Genomic DNA, 18173 nt, shown 5'->3' on the forward strand with positions numbered 1-18173 from the left:
TGTGATGAAAGCATGCAAGACTCTATAATATACTCGTGCTGAGGCAGGTTTCCGTGCCTGAAGCATACGTTTGAATTACATCATCTAAAAATCCTTTTGTTTCTTAGGATTGATGATTCAAGAGCCACACCGTCAAAGACAACCAGGTCAGGTCCGGATGGAGATACTGTATGGGCCCTGAGACAGAAGGACTCGTTGTTAAGGAAGTTAAAGGTGTTACCTTACAGAGAGGCCCTGGAGATTGGAGAACCAATGCCGTCTGAGGCTACCAGAATGAGGTTTCCTAATTCTCGTTTGAACTTCCGAAGGACCCTAAGAGACAACGGAGGGAAGATGTACTGTAGACTAAATGTCCACTGGACCAACAAGGCGTCTTTAAAGGCTGCCTGAGGATCTCTGGACTGGGATCCGAATACCTGAACTTTGTGGTTGTGGCGTGAGGCCATAAGATCCACGTCTGGTAGGCCCCTACTGTCTACCAGGAGTTGGAAGACCTCTGGGTGAAGAGTCCATTCTCCGGCGTGATCATCCTGATGACTGAAGAAGTCAGCTTTCCCAGTTAAGAACGCCTGGAATGGACACCGCTGAAATGGCTAGTAGATCACGTTTGGCCCATTGGAGGATCTTAGCCACTTCTTGCATCGCCATCTTGCTGCGAGTGCCGCCCAGACGAGTTATATATGCCACTGTCGTGGCGTTGTCGGACTGAACCAGAACAGGTCTGCCCGGAAGAACAGTGCGGCCTAGAGTCAACGCATTGTACACTGCTTTCAATTCCAACACATTGATCCGAGACTCTGCCAAGCTCCATCGTCACCGAAACGTGTGCTGTTCGGTTACCGCTCCCCAGCAGTGAAGGCTGGCATCTGGCGTGAGCAGTACCAAGTCGGGGATACAGAAGGGTCATCCCCTGTTCAGTTGCTGGTCGTGGAGCCACTAAGTTAGTGAAAGTTATCATTTGTGACATGATGTGATGAGGCTGACCTTTCCACCTGGAAAAAAAATCAGTTGATGCAAAGAGCAAGAATGAAACTGAGCGAATTCGACCATGTCGAATGTTAACACCATCAGACCGAGAATTTGCATTGCTGAATGCAGGGATACTCGAGGACAGTGAAGGAACTGGCGTATTTTGTTCCTTAAATTCAAAATCTTTTCCGGTGATAGGAAAAGCTGTTGACTTTGAGAGTCCAGAAGTGCTCCCAGGTATAACATACGCTGTGAGGGTAGTAAAGGAGGACTTCTTCCAATTTATTTGCCATCCATGACGTTGTAGGAAAACAAGTGCAAGGTAGAAATGACACAGGAGAACTTTGCGTGAGTTCGCCAGGATTATCAGATCGTCTAGGTACAGGAGAATCCTGATACCCTGACGATGAAGGTGTGCTGCCATGACAGCCAGGACTGTGGTAAATACTCTGGGTGCCGTTGCTAGACCAAATGGCAGTGCCTGGAACTGATAATGATTGTTGCAGATAGCAAACCACAGGAAACGCTGGTGAGGGAGTGCAATAGGAATATGCATCCTGTATATTCAGTGAAACCAGAAAGTCCCCAGGCCAGAGCTTCACAAACCTGTGTAAAGATTTGAGGTTGAGAATTTGCCGGTCTTACCTGGTGGGCTTTGGGGCCTAATTCAGAGCAGATCGCAGCAGCAAACTTTTTCCCTAATGGGCAAAACCATGTGCAGTGCAGGGGGGGGGGGCAGATGTAACATGTGCAGAGAGAGTAGATATGGGTGGGGTGTGTTCAAACTGAAATCTAAATTGCAGTGTAAATATAAAAAAGCAGCAAACTTTTTCTCTAATGGGCAAACCCATGTGCAGTGCAGGGGGGGTGGGGGGGGGGGGGGGGGGGGGGGCAGATGTAACATGTGCAGAGAGAGTAGATATGGGTGGGGTGTGTTCAAACTGAAATCTAAATTGCAGTGTAAATATAAAAAAGCAGCCAGTATTTTCCCTGCACAGAGACAATGTAACCAACCCAAATCTAACTCTCTCTGCAAGTGTTATATCAGCCCCTTCCCCCCCAGCAGTGCACATGGTTGTACTCATTAGAGAAATAATTTTCTGCTGCGATCAGGTCTGAATTAGGCCCTCGGTACCAGAAACAGGGTTGAACAGTAGCCTCTTCCCCATGGGGACCAAGGAACCGGCACTATCACTCCTGAGTGTAGAAGTAAGTTGACAACGTTTTGCAGTATCTGAGCCTTTACCTGATCTGGTGGAAGGCTCGTGGTAAAGTACTGTTGTGGGGAAAGTCCCTTGAATGAGACGGCGTACCCGTGAGAGACTACTTCCTGCACCCAAGTGTCTGAAGTGGTCGCGGTCCAAACTTGTGCAAAGTGCAGAAGTCAGACTCCCACCCTGAGGTCCCCCATGGGGAGGCCTGCCCCTTCGGGCTGCAGGCTCATTGGGTTTATGCAACCGAAGATTGCTTGGCCTTGAGGTTAGCCTAGGAAACACCTGTCCTTTTGCTTTTCCTTGTGGACGAAAGGTAGGAAAGGGGGATCATATGACCCACTGAGCAGGAGCCGTGGGAAAAAGGCTGTTTTGGAAGCCACCAATTATGCCACAATCTTGTTCAGCTCTTCACCAAAGAGAATGGCTCTCGTAAAGGGTATAATTTCTTAAGGTTTCTTGGAATTTAAATCCCCTTTCCAAGAACGTAGCCAAAAAATATGTTGTGCCAGCACAGGGGTTGCAGATGCCTTTGCTGCTAGAACTCCAGTCTCTGATAGTTCTTCTCCAATGTTCTTCTCCAATGCCGTCTTAACATGCTCTAGGTCAGGGGTAGCCAACCCTGGTCCTCGAGAGCTACCAACAGTTAACATTTTCCAGGTCTCCTCACAGAATCAGAAGTTAAGTAATTAGCTCCAGCTGTGGATCTTTTAAAATGTGTCAGTGAGTAATGACTGCACCTGTGTACCTGCTGGGTGAGTTGGAAAATGTGAACTGTTGGTAGCTCTTGAGGACCATGGTTGGCTACCACTGTTCTAGGTACATCCTGTAATCATTAGACATATGTGAAGGCAGGTCCTCTGCAATTGCTTTTAACCATACTTCACTAGTCTTTGCGGCCCATGATGCTGACACTGTAGGCCTATGAATAGCCTGTCAGATCATTTTTAATTTTTGTATCCGTCGGTTCCTACAGTGAGGAGTTTCCCACTTTGCACACACTGCTGCTGGGAGAGGATAGTGAGCCAACGCACACGTAGACAAAGGGAAATGAATACCAGGAGTATTCCTGGCTATGTTCCCTTAAATCAGGGGTGGGGAACCTTTTTTCTACCAAGGGCCATTTGGATATATATAAAATCCTTCGGGGGCCATACAAAAATTATCAACTTAAAAATTATCCTGCCCCCCAGTAGTTATGCCCCCAGTAGTTATGCCCCAATGGGTGTTGGCAATTAAAATGGGGCGTGATATACATATGCCCCTATTAGTGCAGTGCCAGATACACATATGCTGCCAATGTGCCAGATACTCAAATATCCTACAGTGCCAGATACGCAAATGCCCCACAGTGCCAGATACACATATGCCGCCACAGTGCCAGATACACAAATGCGCCACAGTGCCAGATACACAAATGCCCCACAGTGCCAGATACACATTGCCCCACACATACCCACCCCACTGTGCTGCTCACCGCTGCTGCTGTAAGGGGAGGAGAGCGCAGCGTGCGCCTCTCCTACCCCTTAGTGCACTGCTCAGTCAGGCGCGGTGTCTCAGCTGTCAGGGACCGGGCAGGGAGGAGAGCGCAGCTATGTTGGGCGGCGGTGTGTAGGACCTCAAACCAGCCACCGGTTCATGAGCCAATCAGAGCTTGCGGAACGGCAGCGGCGGCTCCTGATTGGCTGCCAGTCTGTGAGCTCTGATTGGCTCACGATTGGCGGCTGGTTTATGATCCTACCCGCCACTGCCACCGCCCAACATAGCTGCGCTCTCCTCTCTGCCCTGACAGCTGAGACACGCCGACGCCGGACTGAGGGGCGGCGTGTCTCGCTGACACACAGTAACGAGCCGAAACAAATGGGTTTGCGGGCCTTATACAGCCCACGGGCCGGAGGTTCCCTACCCCTGCATTAAATGATCAGAAGGTGAGAATTCTGACTTAATTATCTTTTGCTTTTTAAACACATCAGTTTGCTTAGCAAAAGGTGTGGGTTCCTCAGAAAAGTTGAAGTATCTGTTTAATAGTCTCAACTAGATCAGGGACATCTACCCGAATGGGAGACAGCCGTATCCTCACCCTCTTTGTCAGATGACACATTAGAATCTGATAAGATAGTGGCTTTGGCGGAAGAAGTAGCCTGCCTAGAGTAACCGGTGGCATGTTTTTGCCCCGTCAGTGTCTTTTGTCTAGTCAGAGTTTACGTTAGCTCTTGAACCTGAGTAGACAGGGTATCCAACCAAGAAGGATTCACTATTGGTACTATGTTGGGTGCTAGCGACACAGGTGGGCTCGTGATGGGTGTAAGTCGGACCACCAGAGTACCTAATAGTTTAGAGCCAACCGTCCAGGAAGGCTCCTGCGTAGGAGCAGGAGGTGTGGACTGAATAGGAGGTGTATAACAGTGAGCACAGAGGCCATCCTCTGCAGATAACCCTGCCAGGCAAACTCTACATGAGAGCAACACAGGGGATTCTGCTTTTTTTTTACCCGTTTTGTTAGACATATTAGTGAAACAATATGGGCGCCTGTACACTCAGATATAGTACCGTAATAGATACACAGAGTGTAGTATGCGGAGTATATGACTATAAGCAGCAAATCATTGCAGCTAGAATAACTCTGAAGCACCTTGTCCACAAGGTATAGAGAAAACATGAACACTTAAAACAACTACTCAGCTTTTTTGGAAAGCAGGTAGGATATAAGTGAATGTAAAAACCTGTTTTGTTGCAGACGTTTTTACAGGGAGACTAAGCCCAGCGTTCCCGGAGACCAACTTGCTGCCTATTATAAACTGGCTGCCCGGGTCTCTGAGGGAAGGAGGAAGTGACATGCAGCTTAAGGGTGAGAAGTCTGCAGTAGACTGGCGCCCAAAGCTGGGGGAGGGGCTACAGGTTGAGCGCTTTGTCCCCTATGCTGGTCTTCCACCCGAGGTACAGAAAGGGCCTCACTAAATAGGTGCTGTAACACCTTAACCTGTGCCCAACAAATGCACTTGTGATCTAGTGGAGTCCATGTTTTGCAACAGTGTCCACGCCAGCGCCGCGGTGGATTGCGATTTATATGCGAGTCCCAGAGAGGGGACCCTCTTACCGGCCTCCCGTTGCTGGCCACGCAGTCCTGGGGTCCCCACAGTCGCAGTGTCCACCCCTCGCCGCAAGTTCCCATCTGAGGCTCTGGCCAAGCAGGGGCATTTCGGAGCCAGCGCGGAGGGGGGGGGGGGGGGGGGTAAAGGGCGGGGGAGGTTTGGTGGTGGAGCTGCAGCGCTGAAGTCAGCCAGACTTACAGAGTACATATAGTAAACTTTTAAAAGCTGTGGGGCCTGTAAACAGTGCACCTGCTTTCTGCAGGCACCAACAAAAAAATCGAATGCCTTAGCCTGGTGGCGGGGTTATAGGGGAGAAGAGCCAAGCATTCTGAGATATGCTGAAAGCTTTAACTGTTTGGTGCCTGACTCTCATTCACCACCTACAACCCCGATGTTCCCTGTGAAACCTATGAACCCTGATGAAGAAAGAGATTTGTTATTATTGCGATTAATTATGAGGGTGAAAGGGTTAATGTTCTTAATTAAGCTATGATAAGTGTGTTATTTTAATGAGGCAAGGAGAAGTTACGAGGGGTTAAGGAAAAGGACTGGGATTAATGGATGACGTGGGGATTAATTAAAAATACTGAAGAATGAATTTTGAAAACTGTTTAAGAAAAGATTAAGAGATGATATTGTGTGGCAGTCACTAAAATGCTCTATTGCAGTCACAAGTTCTCTGGTGGTCACTACTATGCTCTGTGTATTGTATAGTTGTCACTGGGATGCTCCGTCTATTGTATGACGGTCAATGGGATGCACTCTGTATTGTATATTGGCCACTAGGATGCTCCATGTGTTCTTTATCAGTCACTTTGACATTCTCTGTCATAGTGACTGATAAAGAACACATGGAGCATCCTAGATTGTATGTCACTGGGGTGCTCTCTATATTGTATGGAAATCACTAGGATGCTCTGTGTATTTTATGGCTATAACTAGTATCTTCTCTGTAATCTTTATGGATAATTAGGATGCTCTCTGTATTGAATATCGGCCACTAGTATGCTGCTCTTACTGTTTGACAATCACTAGTATGTTCTATATATTGCATGGTAGCTACTAGGAAGCTATTTGTATTGTATGGCAGTCACTAAGATGCTTTCCGTATTGTATGGCAGTCACTAAGATGCTTTCCGTATTGCATGGCAGTTACTAGAATGCTCTATTTATTGTATATTGGCTACTTTTTATATTGTACACTGCTAGGAAGAATGTGCATGAACCTACCTGTGTGTTTGTTCCACCTACATTTTATTTGGTCCTGCCTACTTGGGGCCACTTTTTCCAGGGCTACTTTTGTTGCCCAGTCTGCTCCTGCACAGTGATTACTCCTGCAGTATACCTGGCATAACGGCTAAGGATGTGGTGGGTGTCTGAACATATGCATGTCATTGTGTTTTTTCTGACATTTCCTGAATTTGCTTGTGAAAAATAAAATGCGGCCAAGTCTACAAGAGCCCTAATTTGGTGAATACCATTTATTTATTTTGCTTCATGAATTTGCACCGCAAAAAAAAAAAGGCACATCTCAATCGCTCTATCTTATCACCACAATAACGCTACACCTTTTTAATCAGGTAAACCTGCTAAATATACTATGTTTAATAAATGAATCAACTTGGCGCTAGGGGCAGCCTTACTGTTTGTCAGCATCTGCAAGTCTTCAACAGACGGGGGCGCGATCTTCTTCTCATACGGGATGACTGTGTTCAGGTACTGCAAGAGACGCCACCAACACATGTCAATGTCTTATACATACATCACTAAGATCCCTTTATTATGAGGAGAAACCATGGGGGTCATTCCGAGTTGTTCGCTCATCATTTTTTTCTCGCAACGGAGCGATTAGTCGCTAATGCGCAATGTCCGCAGTGCGACTGCGTCAAGTAAATTTGCTATGCAGTTAGGTATTTTACTCACGGCATTACGAGTTTTTTTCTTCGTTCTGGTGATCGTAATGTGATTGACAGGAAGTGGGTGTTTCTGGGCGGAAACTGTCCGTTTTATGGGAGTGTGTGAAAAAACGCTGCCGTTTCTGGGAAAAACGCGGGAGTGGCTGGAGAAACGGAGGAGTGTCTGGGCGAACGCTGGGTGTGTTTGTGACGTCAAACCAGGAATGAAACTGACTGAACTGATCGCAGATGCCGAGTAAGTCTGGAGCTACTCAGAAACTGCTAAGAAGTGTCTAATCGCAATTTTGCTAATCTTTCGTTCGCAATTTTGATAAGCTAAGATTCACTCCCAGTAGGCGGTGGCTTAGCGTGTGCAAAGCTGCTAAAAGCAGCTTCGAGCGAACAACTCGGAATGACCCCCCATATCCAGCTACAACTCAGACATGTTTGTGTCATAGGAACAGCAACTATTATTATCCTTTATTAATATGGCGCCACAACGGTTCTGCAGCAACTTTCAAAGTACATAAACAAATGAGTAAAACAAGAAAACAGCGACTCACAGTATAACACAACGTAGGATAGGTACATATATAAACATTACTGCATCGGCAGACATGACACTTAAATAAGCAACAAGGTGGCAGCAACCAAGGGTGAGGGGCCGCTGTAGGGAGTTATAGGGTAGGTGATAGTATAAGTGAGAGAAGGAAAAGGCCATGAAGGGAGAGGGCCCTGCTCGTGAGAGCTTACACTCAATAGGGGAGGGGCAGACAGACAGGGGTGACACAGGTGGGGTAAACAGTGAGCATGGGAGAGAGGGTTGGGATGATAGATGGCTGGGTTTGGTGAAGAAGTGGGTATTGAGAGCCGTTTGAAGTTTTGTAGAGAGGAGGAGAGTCTAATAGGGAGAGGTAGAGAGTTCCAGAGATGATAAGTAGAAAGACATGGCAAGGTAATGACTGGATAAGAAACTTTTGCCCTTATTTATCAATTTATAAATTTCACTGTGAGTGATAAATTGCACCAGCCAATCCGCACCTAACTGTCATTTTTCAAACCCAGCCTGTGACATGGAAGTTAGCAGCTGATTGGCTGGTGCAATTTATCACTCACAGTGAAATTTATCACTCATTGATAAATAAGGGCATTAGTTTCTACAGTCAGCGCAACTGAGGCAGTTTAATGTAGTAATTTTTTTTTAATTACCAAAACCGCACTGTTCACGGGTTGGCTGCTCTCACCTGCTTCTCGTTTCCCGAATTACCAAACGTTTGTCTGATTCCGGTCTGCAGAATATTGGAGATCCCCTCCATGCTGAAACGCTGGGGAAGAGGACACCATGTGTCAGAACGGTTACAGTAAGGAAAGAGAGAGAGAGAACAATAGCTGAAGTATCACCATCTGCAATATTACTACTCGGGTACCTTCAGGGGCATTTGCCCGTTCCTCTCAGGGCGATTGCTCTGCAAGCTGAGGCCTTTCTCTTTTCTCCTCTTTTTCACCAGCTCTCTCTGCTCCTTCTGCTTGTTCTGGACCTCCAGGAGAGCCGTGATGAAGGAATTCTTCACCTCCTTCTCAAACTCCAGCTCATCCCGCCGGGCCAGCTGCTGGATCAGTTCTTCAGAGAAGTCGCAGATCGCTCTCTCCACGCGGTCCAGCAGCTGCGTCAGCTCCAGGACATTCATGTGCTGCAGACCTGCTGGAGGTGAGACTAGGACATCTGTAACACCATTATTTACAGGTTATTCATGTAGTGATGACGGACAATGTATGTAAGATGCAGTAACTAAAGGCTGAACACAATGGCTTGCGATGGTGTGCGCTGGCAGACGGGAGGTGGGAGCTTGGCTGACGCTGGCTGTGATGCTGGCAATTGTAGGAGGTCACCAAATTATTAGCGGTAATGACGCTGCTTGTCAACAGCTGAAGATGTGACACGGCTCAGTGTTACAAGGTCTCCGGTACTACAGGTTGAGTATCCCTTATCCAAAATGCTTGGGACCGGAAGTATTGTGGATATCGGATTTTTCTGTATATTGGAATAATTGCATACCATAATGAGATATCATGGGGATGGGACCTAATTCTAAGCACAGAATGCATTTATGTTTCTTATACACACAGCCTGAAGGTCATTTAATACAATATTTTTAATAATTTGTGCATTAAACAAAGTTTGTGTACATTGAACCATCAGAAAACAAAGGTTTCACTATCTCAGTCTCACGCAAAAAAATCGGTATTTCGGAATATTCCGTATTTCGTAATATTTGGATATGGGATACTCAACCTGTAATACGTAACATTGTTATTAGTACTACCAGAATAAATACGTGACAAGTGGAAGTATCCATTAGGGAAAACATTCATAGGTCAATTCTCTCTGTAGGGGCTCATTTTAGGGTGGCATTTGTCCTTGGCACAGGGGTACCAGACTCTCCCTTAGACTGGGAACCCAGGGGCGCTGCACCAGCCTATCAGGATAGGTCTACCAAGTTCATGACAATGTTCATAACGGACATTATAATTAGTTGATTAAACTAGTGACACACTGAAATCTATCAATTGTCTTTGTAGATGTAAATGGCACTTAAAGAAAAGAAGAACGAACAGTCTTACCTTAGACTGTGTGATAATAAGTCTAGCAGACATAGTGTCAGAAATAAACAGAGTATATACAGTATACACTATACAGCTGATCACAGCCGGAGGTCATATAACTATTTCAGGGGCTTTTTACTAGATCCTGTCTGTATCAGGTTAACGTTGTGTTTTGTAAATCAGAATTGGGGAAATTACTTCATGCAAACCTAAGCCTTGAGCAGACGCTATTCCCATTTCATTCATAAACTGAAACCAATAACATTATCTCCTCTGTTTCATTATCTGTATATCGTTACCTAATCCAGCGTAAATCTCTGAATTCAGTTAAGGATTTTGAGACTTTGGGGGGAGGCACCGCTGCAGTGAGCCGCCAGCCAGCCAGCCAGTCAATTTACCGGCGGATGGGGGTTGCACTGTCATTGTATTATGTCGGGAAGTATGGGGCGACGCCGCTGATCACATCCCGGTACAGGGGGGAGGCTGCACTCAGGGCCGGATTTAGGGGGTGGGCGAAGGGGGCAACCGCCCCCCTAACACAGTCATAGCCACGCCCACTTTTGAGCAGAAGAAAGCTCTCCTGGGAGAGCCTGAGGCAGAACGATGTGCTGCAGCTTATACCACAGCAGCACAGAGGAGCCAGGAGAGCAAGGGTTACAGAGCATTTGCCCCTCACTTGCTGGTGTGTGGGTACTAGGGCTAATAAATACAATTACCCCATAGCACAGTCACATGTACATAGAACAATCACAAAGCTCTATCTCAGTCTCACTCAAAAAGTTCAGTCAGAATTGAGAGAGGAGGAGTTAGGATTGCAGATGGGAGGAGTTGGGACTGTAGAGGGAGGAGTCAAGATTAAACAGTAAACCGCCCCCCCTAAAGAAAAGTCTAGATCCATCCCTGGCTGCACTGCAAAACTGGCAGTGACTATGCAGTAGGGGAGTGGATTGCAGAGAGGGGGGGGGGGGGGGTGCACCACTTCTATAAGAAGAAATATATCACTTTCCAAAAAACGGTCTCCGCAAAAGGAGCAGTTTTTCGGAAGTGATAAATTTGTTTAACAGAAATGGTGAATTCTGAAAAAATTGTGAGCGAGAAGGCTGAAAATTGTAAACTAAAAATTCTCGGTTCACAATTTTTTTCATGATGAATATACCCCCAGCTCTCTTGTTTGGGCTCCTTGGTCCCTTTAAATATGGTGTAATTTCCAAAACGGATGTACATTTTCCGCAACATCCCCTGTTTGCGTCGAATTTTAAAAGTTACTAATGAGCAGATTAAATTATTTTAAAGCACCAGCTTCCAAATGAGGATAAAATTATTTTAGGATATTCAATATGTTATCTATCCTTTTTTCTTTTTTTACCAATTATAATATAGTAAATGTTTCATAAAACTAATAATTGCAGGAATTCCACACTTGTATTGATCTCAGTTTTTGTAGTATTGGGGGTCATTCCGAGTTGATCGCTCGCTAGCAGTTTTTAGCAGCCGTGCAAACGCTATGCCGCCGCCCACTGGGTGTGTATTTTAGCTTAGCAGAAGTGCGAACGAAAGGATCGCAGAGCGGCGGCAAAGTTTTTTTGTTCCGTTTTAGAGTAGCTCAAAACCTACTCAGCGCTTGCAATCACTTCAGACTGTTCAGTTCCTGTTTTGACGTCACAAACCCGCCCAGCGTTCGCACAGCCACGCCTGCGTTTTTCCTGCCTTGCCTGCGTTTTTTCGAACACTCCCTGAAAACGGTCAGTTGACACCCAGAAACGCCCACTTCCTGTCAATCACTCTGCGGCCAGCAGTGCGACTGAAAAGCTTCGCTAGACCCTGTGCAAAACACATTGTTCGTTGTGCCCGAATGACACGCGTGCGCATTGCGCCGCATACGCATGCGCAGAACTGCTGTTTTTTAGCCTGATCGCTGCGCTGCGAACAAATGCAGCTAGCGATCAACTCGGAATGACCCCCAATGTCCTTTGTTTAAAGAAGCCTGATCAGATACAGCTAACACCCACCAGGGGGCAGCCTGACTACGCTTTGCAGCCCTGGAAATACAATAACACTGCAGATTATGGAAGTGTGCCCTGGTGATGTGTAGAGCTCAGTGCACGAGCCCATTCTACATCCAAGTGACATGAATTAGTAATAGATTCTCTGTTTCTCAGTATTCTGGTTGGATTGCTCTGAAGTGGCAGCTTTTATATATAGGCTGACTGATCTGGGGATAGGGCCTTACCCTCAGCGGTCCAGTTATTATTGAAGGTCTGGCTCAGAGCCTGCATCTCCTGGAGGAGGATGGCGTCTGAGTGAGAGCTGATGTCTTCAAGGTCCTTCTCCTCCTCATCGAGCTCTTCCTCCGGGTCTGGGGAGTTCTGCATCATCTCCTCAATCTCTTCAATCACCTGCAATCACAAGGCACAGCTAGCTGCTGCTTATAGTGTATATGTCAGCACTGTGCTCCTGTCTCTTACATCCACAGCACCCGGCATCGCATTACTGCCTACGCGTTGCTAACTACATAATGCCATATTTCTGGGAAAGTCTGTTTCATAGCCAATATCAGCTCCGAGGAGAACGGCCCATCCCATTATTTATCCTCTATTACCAGTCCCTTGTGTAGCGACATCATATTCTGCTGCACATTACAATTGGGAACAAAACAGTCATCGTATCAAGTAACAGGAACCAAGCAAAGATGATTTGTGGGCGAGAATGCAGCATTGTAATGAATTCATGTCTAACAATTATGCAATCCTGAATATACAGAATGTTTACAGGCTTTTTTTTTTTTTAGCTCAGTACATTCATATAATTGAGAGCCCAAATAGACATGTAGTTAATGTCCTGGGGCACAGTATACCAACGTTCAGGATCCAAGCAGCGGAATCCCGACGCTCAAAATGCAGACGGATTCTGGAAGTAAATACTGTGGTTAGGGTTAGTGCTATGGTTAGGGCCGCAATACACAGGTGCGATTTCTGCTACGGGAGAAATTGCAGCCGATGCCCCTTGAGCCGCTCGCAGGATCGTATGCCGTCCTTTTGCATGTGATATGTCGCATGCGATCCCGTTCCCCCCCTGCCACAGCCCACCCCAAGTCGGTGGTCGGACGTGCAGCACATCCGACCTCTGACTCCGATGCGCATGGGAACGCGCATAGGATCCAACCTCATGTCAAATCACAGACGATTTGGCCAGTTTTCATCTGATCCGTCCGAGCCTTTAGGCTGCGGGAGGGGAATGATATTTGGTTCGGGTTAGGATGCGGGAGGGGAGAGGTTAGAGTGAGGGAGGGGACGGCTAGGGATAGGCTGCGGGAGGGAACGGCTAGGGATAAGCTGCGGGAGGGGATGGATAGGGATAGGCTGTGGGAGGGGACGGTTAGGGATAGGCTGCGGGAGGGAACGGTTAGGATGCGGGAGGGGACAGTTAGGGATAGGCTGCGGGAGGGAACGGTTAAGGATAGGCTGCGGGAGGGAACGGTTAAGGATAGGCTGCGGGAGGGAATGGTTAGGCTGCAGGAGGGAACGGTTAAGGATAGGCTGCGGGAGGGGGCGGTTAAGGATAGGCTGCGGGAGGGGACGGTTAGGGATAGGCGCTGCAGGAGGGGAACGGTTAGGGATAGGCTGCGGGAGGGGAACGGTTAGGGATAGGCTGCGGGAGGGGAACAGTTAGGGTTAGGCTGCGGGAGGGGACGGCTAAGGATAGGATGCGGGAGGGGGCGGTTAGGGATAGGATGCGGGAGGGGACGATTAGGGATAGGATGCGGGAGGGGACGGTTAGGGATAGGATGCGGGAGGGGACGGTTAGGGATAGGTGCTGCGGGAGGGGAACGGTTAGGGATAGGCTGCGGGAGGGGGAACGGTTAGGGATAGGCTGCGGGAGGGGACGGTTAAGGATAGGATGCGGGAGGGGACGGTTAGGGATAGGATGCGGGAGGGGACGATTAGGGATAGGATGCGGGAGGGGACGGTTAGGGATAGGATGCGGGAGGGGACGGTTAGGGATAGGATGCGGGAGGGGACGGTTAGGGATAGGTACTGCGGGAGGGGAATGGTTAGGGATAGGCTGCGGGAGGGGGAACGGTTAGGGATAGACTGCGGTAGGGGAACGGTTAGGGATAGGCTGTGGGAGGGGACGGTTAGGGATAGGCTGCGGGAGGGGACGGTTAGGGATAGGCAGCGGGAGGGGGCGGTTAGGGATAGGCTGGGGGAGGGTACGGTTAGGGATAGGCTGTGGGAGGGGATGGTTAGGGATAGGCTGCGGGAGGAAAACGGTTAGGGATAGGAGGGGGAGGGGACGGTTAGGGATAGGCTGCGGGAGGGGACCGGTTAGGGATAGGCTGCGGGAGGGGACGGTTAGGGATAGGCGCTGCAGGAGGGGAACGGTTAGGGATAGGCTGCGGGAGGGGAACGGTTAGGGTTAGGCTGCGGGAGGGGAACAGTTAGGGTTAGGCTGCGGGAGGGGACGGTTAAGGATAGGATGCGGGAGGGGACGGTTAGGGATAGGATGCGGGAGGGGACGATTAGGGATAGGATGCGGGAGGGGACGGTTAGGGATAGGATGCGGGAGGGGACGGTTAGGGATAGGATGCAGGAGGGGACGGTTAGGGATAGGTGCTGCGGGAGGGGAACGGTTAGGGATAGGCTGCGGGAGGGGGAACGGTTAGGGATAGGCTGCGGGAGGGGACGGTTAAGGATAGGATGCGGGAGGGGACGGTTAGGGATAGGATGCGGGAGGGGACGATTAGGGATAGGATGCGGGAGGGGACGGTTAGGGATAGGATGCGGGAGGGGACGGTTAGGGATAGGATGCGGGAGGGGACGGTTAGGGATAGGTGCTGCGGGAGGGGAACGGTTAGGGATAGGCTGCGGGAGGGGGAACGGTTAGGGATAGGCTGCGGTAGGGGAACGGTTAGGGATAGGCTGTGGGAGGGGACGGTTAGGGATAGGCTGCGGGAGGGGACGGTTAGGGATAGGCAGCGGGAGGGGGCGGTTAGGGATAGGCAGCGGGAGGGGGCGGTTAGGGATAGGCTGGGGGAGGGGACGGTTAGGGATAGGCTGTGGGAGGGGATGGTTAGGGATAGGCTGCGGGAGGGGAACGGTTAGGGATAGGCTGCGGGAGGGGGAACGGTTAGGGATAGGCTGCGGGAGGGGGCGGTTAAGGATAGGATGCGGGAGGGGACGGTTAGGGATAGGATGCGGGAGGGGACGATTAGGGATAGGATGCGGGAGGGGACGGTTAGGGATAGGATGCGGGAGGGGACGGTTAGGGATAGGATGCGGGAGGGGACGGTTAGGGATAGGATGCGGGAGGGGACGGTTAGGGATAGGATGCGGGAGGGGACGGTTAGGGATAGGTGCTGCGGGAGGGGAACGGTTAGGGATAGGCTGCGGGAGGGGGAACGGTTAGGGATAGGCTGCGGTAGGGGAACGGTTAGGGATAGGCTGTGGGAGGGGACGGTTAGGGATAGGCTGCGGGAGGGGACGGTTAGGGATAGGCAGCGGGAGGGGGCGGTTAGGGATAGGCAGCGGGAGGGGGCGGTTAGGGATAGGCTGGGGGAGGGGACGGTTAGGGATAGGCTGTGGGAGGGGATGGTTAGGGATAGGCTGCGGGAGGGGAACGGTTAGGGATAGGCTGCGGGAGGGGGAACGGTTAGGGATAGGCTGCGGTAGGGGAACGGTTAGGGATAGGCTGCGGGAGGGGACGGTTAGGGATAGGCTGCGGGAGGGGACGGTTAGGGATAGGCAGCGGGAGGGGGCGGTTAGGGATAGGCAGCGGGAGGGGGCGGTTAGGGATAGGCTGGGGGAGGGGACGGTTAGGGATAGGCTGTGGGAGGGGATGGTTAGGGATAGGCTGCGGGAGGGGAACGGTTAGGGATAGGCTGGGGGAGGGGATGGTTAGGGATAGGCTGTGGGAGGGGACGGTTAGGGATAGGCTGCGGGAGGAGACCGGTTAGGGATAGGCTGCGGGAGGGGGCGGTTAGGGATAGGCTGGGGGAGGGGACGGTTAGGGATAGGCTGGGGGAGGGGACGGTTAGGGATAGGCTGCGGGAGGAGACGGTTAGGGATAGGCTGCAGGAGGGGAACGGTTAGGATGCAGGAGGGGGCGGTTAGGGTTAGGCTGCGGGAGGGGACGGTTAGGGTTAGGCTGCGGGAGGGGACGGTTAGGGTTAGGCTAACATACTCATCAGGATCCGTAGGAACTTTGAATGTTGGGATTCAGCTGTAAGGAACCTGTCCGTTGGAAAGCTGTGTGCCGGGATTTCGTTCCCAAGCCCCCAAATCTGGCCTTTCAGATGCACTGCAGCCTGGCTCACTCATACACACCGCAGCCCGGCAAAGACGTGAGTGATATTGCACCACTGCGGACCAGTATCAGAGCAGGAGTAATGCTGTGCTGCTTTAGTAAAATACAAATACAGGCAATAAGTGATTTATTTTCAGCACGATGATCACACTGCGGGTACTGTTAATAAATAGGCCCCTACCGTTGTCTGTAAATATACTGTAATACTTTTTGTGCATGTGGAAACTTACCGCACACCCCTCGTAATCTGTGCAAACTACAAGTGCGGGAGTGTGGCTACTGCATCTCATGAAGATACTAGTGCAGCGTTACAGTGTATACAACGCTGTATAACATTCACAGGGGGAAGGAGCTGGAACCTGGCGATTGGAGGCCTCCGTGCTGTTATTACATTACGCAGCTGCACAGCGTACGGTGTGACGGGTCTGTGAGCAGTGGGATAACACAAAGAGATAAATCTTCAGCGATGTCGCTGTGACACAAATAGTTACAGAGCATCTAGCGCTGGTGGGCACATACAGAGAGAGATGTGACATGGGGTGATAGATTACAGGGCTCCGACTCGTTTCCAAGGCAGCAATCTCTGTGCACACACAGCGGTGCAATGACGTCCTCACTACACAGGCAGCCTGGCTCTAATGTACCTGTGTATATCACCATGCTGTGCGCGCGCGCACACACACACACACACACACACACACACACACGTTAGCCGGGGCACCAGGCACGACATATGGTGTAGAGGTACCCCGTGTTCCTGCTCCCAGGCCTCTCCAGGTTTCACTACTACAGCAATCCTGACACCGTCCTCACCTGCTGCATTTAGGCCATTATTATCACATACAAACTAGGGTATTCAATTATCCGCAAATTCGCGGCAATTTTTCGCCCGAAAATTTTTCGCGGCAATCGGCCGAAAATTGCCGCGAAAACGCTCCATTTTTCGACCTATTCAATTCCGACCGGGTTTCACGTGAAAATTCTTGCAGTGAAAAGTGCAGGTGAAAATGGGGAAATCAGCCTGTACCCCAAAAATGCTAAACTAACATAGGAAAACAGAAGAGAAGTGTGTTAGAGATCACATTAGAGAGTTTTTGGGGACTTAAATTGTGTGAAATGGCGGTTATATGCATTTTTTTAAAAATGCAAAAAAATGATAGAAAGCAAGTTTTTTTTAGCAAAATAAATGCTCTCACTAAATTTGGGGTACATGAAAATGGGTATAAGTATATATTTGGGTCATTTTAGGGTACTTTAAAAAAAAGTGGAAACAGACCGATTACTCCCATCTGCAAGCCTAAAAAACACCTGTCCCACTCATAAAGCACCCCAATATACCTGTCCCATACCTTGAACCCCAATTTCCATCACTTTTTACTTTTTCACCCCAAAAATGACATGTCATTATTGGCCAATTAAAAATAATTAAAAACTTCAACGTGCCTAATTAGTCATAAAGGGGGGTGTCCCAGGAGTTCTGTACCATATCCAAACATTTTTACCTTAAAATAGTGACTTTTCCCAACTTTTCACCTGCTTCAGAGAAGGTGAAGTGAAATTAGTGAAAACATGATCACCGATAAATTTTCCAGGATAATTGAATAGGCTGTAATTGCTTTTCACGTGAAAAGTCCGTTATCACTGCTAATTGAATATGGCCCAAAGTACGGCGACATCTACAAGATCAGAGCGCTCACCAAACCGAAAGCAAAAAAGATGAAAGCATAGTGCATCCGGAAAGTATTCACAGCGCTTCACTTTTTCCACATTTTGCTATGTTACAGACTTATTCCAAAAGTGGAATAAATTCATTTTTCCCCCCAAAACATTATACACACAATGGTGGTCATTCCGAGTTGTTCGCTCGGTAATTTTCTTCGCATCGCAGAGATTTTCCGCTAACTGCGCATGCGCAATGTTCGCACTGCGACTGCGCCAAGTAAATTTGCTATGCAGTTAGGAATTTTACTCACGGCATTACGAGGTTTTTTCTTCGTTCTGGTGATCGTAATGTGATTGACAGAAAGTGGGTGTTTCTGGAGATTTGTGCAGATTTACTCAAAATAAAAAACTAAGGTGGTCATTCCGAGTTGATCGCT

The 18173-nt window shown here is 49.0% G+C and overlaps 1 protein-coding gene across 6 annotated transcripts in view; it reads right to left on the reverse strand.

The window, feature by feature from the left end:
- Positions 1-18173, reverse strand: part of FEZ1 (fasciculation and elongation protein zeta 1) — a 230448-nt gene that overhangs the window by 37667 nt on the left and 174608 nt on the right. For 4 of the 6 annotated variants that reach the window (XR_010188711.1, XR_010188707.1, XR_010188710.1 and 1 more), the window contains 4 exons: positions 12002-12167; positions 8595-8890; positions 8412-8492; positions 6916-6991 (listed from right to left, as the gene is read on the reverse strand). Coding sequence is in view for 1 of the 6 variants with exons in the window: in XM_063943777.1 (XP_063799847.1) it covers positions 6916-6991; positions 8412-8492; positions 8595-8890; positions 12002-12167 (619 nt within the window). In the remaining 5 variants the exon portion in view is untranslated. The remainder of the gene's footprint in view (positions 1-6915; positions 6992-8411; positions 8493-8594; positions 8891-12001; positions 12168-18173) is intronic. The other 2 variants (XR_010188709.1, XR_010188708.1) reach the window with 2 other exon arrangements.

This window comes from Pseudophryne corroboree, chromosome 10, assembly GCF_028390025.1.
Source record: "Pseudophryne corroboree isolate aPseCor3 chromosome 10, aPseCor3.hap2, whole genome shotgun sequence".
Classification (NCBI taxonomy): domain Eukaryota; kingdom Metazoa; phylum Chordata; class Amphibia; order Anura; family Myobatrachidae; genus Pseudophryne; species Pseudophryne corroboree.